This window comes from Myotis davidii, unplaced genomic scaffold (genome assembly GCF_000327345.1).
Source record: "Myotis davidii unplaced genomic scaffold, ASM32734v1 scaffold462, whole genome shotgun sequence".
Classification (NCBI taxonomy): domain Eukaryota; kingdom Metazoa; phylum Chordata; class Mammalia; order Chiroptera; family Vespertilionidae; genus Myotis; species Myotis davidii.
The window spans coordinates 607,543-613,213 of NW_006293237.1; the positions used below are offsets into that span (position 1 = coordinate 607,543).

A 5,671-nucleotide genomic window follows, 5' to 3' on the forward strand; every position below is an offset into this window, starting at 1 on the left:
GGGCTCGTGAGTGTGGCCACGAATGTGTTGTGTGTGCATGAGTGTCAGGGAGTGTGCGTCAGTGACTGTGTGGGCGTGTGTGCGTGGGATGGGTGGCCTGAGAGGGAGAGGGCCTTCCCTTCTGCTTCAGCTAGGGGGGCCCTTCCTCCTCCCCACCTCTCCTCTCCCCACCCTCTCCTCCCCTCCTCTACCTCTGCCTCTCCATCTTGCCCCCTCCCTTCCTGCCTCCGCTGTCTCCACGGCAGGGGTGCCTTCTCCGAGGTGGTGCTGGCCCAGGAGCGGGGCTCCTCACACCTTGTTGCCCTGAAGTGCATCTCCAAGAAGGCCCTTCGAGGCAAGGAGGCCCTGGTGGAGAATGAGATTGCGGTGCTCCGCAGGTGTGTGCCTGGCCCTGGCTGCTAGGGCTTAAGGCCTGTGGGGCAGTGCTCTGGGATGGGGCGCCCTGCCTACTCTGTGCCCCAGGAAGGCCTGGCGTGGGGCTGTGCCTTGTGGGATTGGGCAGGGGTGGCTTGTGGTAGGGAAGGGGGCAGAGGTGGAAGGAAGCACCCTTAGGCCCTGAGGCCAGAGGAGGCTGCAGTGGCCTACAAGGTTTTTTTATTTAAAAAAAAAAAAAAAAAGGGACTGGGCATTTCTCTTTTGAAAGCATATTTGTATTGATTTCAGAGAAGAAGGGAGAGAGAGATAGAAACATCAATGACAGGAATCAGTCATTGATTGGCTGCCTCCTGCACGCCACACAGTGGGGATGGAGCCCACAACCTGGCCCTGTGCCCTGACCGGGAATTGAACCATGACCTCCTGGTTCATAGGTTGATGGTCAACCACTGAGCCACCCCGGCTGGGCCAAGGGCTTTTTAAAAAATATATTTTTATTGACTTCAGAAAGGAAGAGAGCGGGAGAGAGAGATAGAATTATCAATGATGAGAGAGAGCCATTGATCGGCTGCCTCCTTTATGGCCCCTACTGAAGATTGAGCCTGCAACCCTGGGCATGTGCCCTGAATGGGAATTGAATTGTGACCTCCTGGTTCATAGGTCGACACTCAATTATTGAGCCAAACCAACTAGGGCAGGGTTGTTGTTATTTTTAAAATATTTTTGTTGATTTCAGAGAGGAAGGGAGAGGGAGAGAGAGATAGAAACATCAATGATGAGAGAATCATTGATCGGCTGCTGCCTCCTGCCCGCCTCACACTGGGGGTCGAGCCCACAACCCGGGCATGTGCCCTGACTGGGAATCGAACCATCACCTCCTGGTTCATAAGTGGATACTCAAGCACTGAGCCACAGTGGCCGGGCTACAAGGGCTTTTTCTTGCTGTTGCAGGGTCAGCCACCCCAACATCGTGGCTCTGGAGGATGTCCACGAGAGCCCCTCCCACCTCTACCTGGCCATGGAGCTGTGAGGAGGGCAGGGCAGGCTGGGGGCTGGGTGCTGAGTGTGGGATGAGGGGCCTGGCTCAAACGAGCACCTGCTCCTCACAGGGTGACAGGGGGCGAGCTGTTCGACCGCATCATGGAGCGTGGCTCCTACACAGAGAAGGATGCCAGCCACCTGGTGGGCCAGGTCCTGGGCGCTGTCTCCTACCTGCACAGCTTGGGCATCGTGCACCGCGACCTCAAGGTGCCTGCCCTCTCACCCACTTGCCCAGGCCTTACGCAGCCTCCTGTGCACCAAGGGTCTGGGGGGCGTGAGGGGGCCCAGCCCCTGGCCCCAGCCCCTAGGAGCATGCCAGGCTGACCTCTGGCCTCCCGTGTGTCCTAGCCTGAAAACCTCCTCTATGCCACGCCATTCGAGGACTCCAAGATCATGGTCTCCGACTTCGGCCTGTCCAAAATTCAGGCTGGCAACATGCTGGGCACCGCCTGTGGGACCCCAGGATACGTGGGTATGTGAGGGGGGCTCCCTGAGGGGGCTGGGGGACCCCGTGGGAGCTGTGGTGCCCGGGGCAGGGCAGGTGGCTGGCCATTCCTGGGGTGACTAGGCGGAGCCTGGCAGCGCTGAAGGCTGGTGTGTGTGTGCGCGGGTGTGCGTCTGTCTGTCTCTGGCCCCCAGCCCCGGAGCTCTTGGAGCAGAAACCCTACGGGAAGGCCGTAGATGTGTGGGCCCTGGGTGTCATCTCCTACATCCTGTGAGTGACCACTGGGAAGGCTCTTCTTCTGCCCGCCTGCCCCCTGCTGGGTTGGGGAGGGTTGGACAGCTGGGTGATTCATCTGTGGGCGCCAGGCTGTGTGGCTACCCTCCCTTCTACGACGAGAGCGACCCCGAACTCTTCAGCCAGATCCTGAGGGCCAGCTACGAGTTTGACTCTCCCTTTTGGGATGACATCTCCGAATCAGGTGAACTTGAGGCTGGCCCCGAGTTCGGGGAGGGGAGGGGGCGCGATGAGGGGAATGGGGGCGGGCTGGGCTGACCTGGCCTCCCTGCTCCAGCCAAAGACTTCATCCGGCACCTTCTGGAGCGAGACCCGCAGAAGAGGTTCACGTGCCAGCAGGCCTTACAGCATCTTTGGTGAATGGAACCCCTGCCAAGCTGTCCCAGGGCCGGAGGGAGGGACCAGGCCCTCAGAGACCCCACTCCCCCCACTGACCCCTGGCCTCCCGCTAGGATCTCTGGGGATGCTGCCTTTGACAAAGACATCCTGGGCTCGGTCAGTGAGCAGATCCAGAAGAATTTTGCCCGGAACCACTGGAAGGTCAGCATGGGTCAGGCCGTGGACCTTTCTGGCTCCAGGCTGCCTCCCTTCCCCACCTGCCCTACCCCTCAGCCTCAGGGGGAGGCTGCCAGCAGCCTGTCTGATCTTTGAAATCTCAGGGGCCAGGGCCGGTCATAGCCTGATACCCCTCTCTCCCTGCAGCGAGCATTCAATGCCACCTCTTTCCTGCGCCACATCCGAAAGCTGGGGCAGAGCCCAGAGGGTGAGGAGGCCTCAGAGCGGAGGATGGCCCGCCACAGCCACCCGGGCCTTGGGGCTGGCCAGCCCTCCAACTGGTGATGCCCAGGTATGTGGGGGTGGGCCCTGCATCCCCTAATAGGAGGTGGTTCCTGGGTGAGCTTAGAGCAGCGGTTCTCAACCTGTGGGTCGCGACCCCTTTGGGGGTCGAACGACCCTTTCACAGGGGTCGCCTAAGACCATCGGAAAACACATATATAATTACATATTGTTTTTGTTGGGGTCACCACAACATGAGGAACTGTATTAAAGGGTCGCGGCATTAGGAAGGTTGAGAACCACTGGCTTAGAGGGTGTGGAGCCCCATGTGGCCAAGAGCTAAGCAGGGTGGACACCAGAGAGCAGAGGGCTGAGGGCAGAGAACGCAGATGGAAGGGAGGGTCCAGGGTTCCGGGAGGGGTAGATGAGAGAGGGGCCAGCAGGGGCTGGGGACCGCGGGCACCATGAGAGTCCGAGAGGGGCCCAGTGCCAAGACCCAGTGGGCCCCGTCCACAGCTGAGAGCCTTGACTGGGAGCCGGGCACAGTGCGGGCCGGGGTACCTCCTGACTCTCCCTCTCCTTGTGTGCTTCTCTCTCTCCCTCCACCCCTGGCAGATGCTGAGGCTGAGTGCACTGACCCCCGATTCTCTTCCCACGGACCCTCTCAGTCCTCTCCCCGATCCCCGCACCCTGGGGCTGGCCTCTGGTGGAGAGTTTGAGACGTGTGTGGCACGTGGCACTCGGGTGGGAGTGGGGCACCCCTCAGGCTCTGCCCTTGCTGAGGGGCTGGTGGGGCATGTCCGCAGGGGCTCCCCTCCCCTGTCGCTGCCACAACCCCTCTAGACGCTGACGAGGCTCCAGGGGCTCCTTCCTGCACGCTGTTCTGCGCTTCGCTGACTGTGGGTGGTCCCGCTTGTGTCGTGGCCTCCAGCTCCCCTCCGGTTTCCCCCAAATCAATAAAGACAGACAGAGCAAAGGGCCTGGGGCCGGTGGTGAGCTGGAGGGAGGGGGAAGGGGCAGGGATGGGGGAAGAGGGAGGGGATGGGTATCACCTGTGGGAAAGAACTCAAGGAGGCCGGACCATACCACCTGACCTAGCCCACTGCCACCCACACTTCTGCTCCCTTGGATCATGGCAGACAAACTCCCGGTTGTCCAAGAACTTTCTGTCCCTGCCCTGCCCCCCAAATGCCAGCAAGAGGCAGCCCAGTTAGCAGCTCTGCCACCCTGGAGGTGGGCCTGCGTGTGGCTCTGGCTGCCAGCAGAGGGGGCTGGTGGGAGGCCCCATGGGTACCCAAGTCTCCAGGACCCCGGGGATGGGCTGCAAGTGCCCCTGTTGTTCAGGGCCAGCCAGGAAGGGCTCACAGGCGAGTGGAGGCCTATAGCCTGGGGGGCGCCCAGAGGCCCAGCCTGCCGCCTCCAACCTCTCCCCACAGTATTTCCAGCACACACTTTCCTATGGAGAAGGCTAGTGTCAGAGGGTGCAGGGGAGCCCGTTGGCCAGGAGAGGGCGCCACCGGGCCGCAATCGCTGTGCTGTGCTGAGCCCCGGGGAACCCAGGCTGGGCTGGTTATGGCTCCTGGTGTGAAGAGCGATGGCCGGTCTTCTGGTCTGCATGGCCTCTGCCCCTCACACCCCAATTCTGGAGGGGCCCAAGCCTCTCCTGGACCCACTAGGCCCTTTTCCTGTGCCCACCAGGGGAAGACCCTCCAGCCCCACACCTCAGTTCCAGCCAGAGCAGAGATAGCACCCTCAGAGTTTGGGGCCAGCTGGCCACTCCTTCCTCCTCTCTGGGACTCCTGCCAGCCCCATCGTGGAGCGCGATGGAGAGGGAACTTCTGTGGGTCTTCAGGACCTGAAGGGGAGCAGTGACCCCCAAAGCAGGGCTGGCCTGGGTCTCAGGGGCAGGGACTGGATCAGGATTTGGGGTTGGAAACAGGGGGCCTGGCTTCCATTGAGGAGAGCGACTGGGGGTGATTCCCAGGCCCACAAGCCCCTCTGCAGCCTTCTCCTCCCAGCATCCTCCCACCACCTTCCTGCTCCACATTGTCCCATACCGCCCCCCCCACAGGTCCCCAAGCCGAGCAAGTTTAGAGGGGGGTGGGCAGCTTCCTCCTCTGTCCCCACAGCCGGTTCTGGGCCACCCTTCACTCCAGGCTCTGGGGTCATACAATCCAGGGGACCTCAGGCAGCCAGCGCCACGGCCAGATCTCAACAACTTGGCCTTCTCCCCTCCGACGGACCGTTCTGCCTCTCCTTAGCTCTTCATCCGGGGCCTTAGCATCTGTCCCGCCACCTCAGACATCACCAGCATCCCTTCGCTGGCCCTCTTTCCCCCCTTTCCAGTTCACACGAGACCCAGCGACACCAACTGATTCTCATTTTGTCTGTCAAATATTGTTCCGACATCTACGCCTGCCCGCGCGGAGGAGGCCCCGTCGAGGGGTGGGCTTACTCGGATGATAGGAATGATGTGCGTGGGAAAGCCGCATCCTGGCTGCTCAGGAGCAGGTCCGAGCCAGCCTTCGAGAAGGAATCGCAATCCTTCAGAGAGAGCCAGCTCCTCAGCCCAGGCCGGCTGCCAGGTCACTGCCGCGGAGTTGGGCCCCAGCTCCGGCTGCCCTGACAGGATGCAGTTTGGCCTCTGGCCAGAAGGCGGCACCATGGTCACATCCATCACCCATCCTCGTTCCTTAGGCGCCTGGGGCAGCTGCTCAATACCATTCCTCTCCTCTACTG

The 5,671-nt window shown here is 61.4% G+C and overlaps 1 protein-coding gene across 1 annotated transcript; it reads left to right on the forward strand.

Moving 5' to 3' along the window:
* PNCK (pregnancy up-regulated nonubiquitous CaM kinase) lies at positions 1-3,903 on the forward strand (the record flags this gene model as incomplete). The annotated part of the gene is made up of 10 exons (XM_006766941.2): positions 1-377; positions 1,327-1,401; positions 1,485-1,623; positions 1,765-1,888; positions 2,056-2,131; positions 2,227-2,339; positions 2,433-2,511; positions 2,608-2,695; positions 2,858-3,002; positions 3,548-3,903. Coding segments are annotated over 9 exons (1,209 nt in total), but the record flags the coding sequence as incomplete, so codon positions are not given.
* Between the last annotated feature and the right edge of the window lie 1,768 nt (positions 3,904-5,671).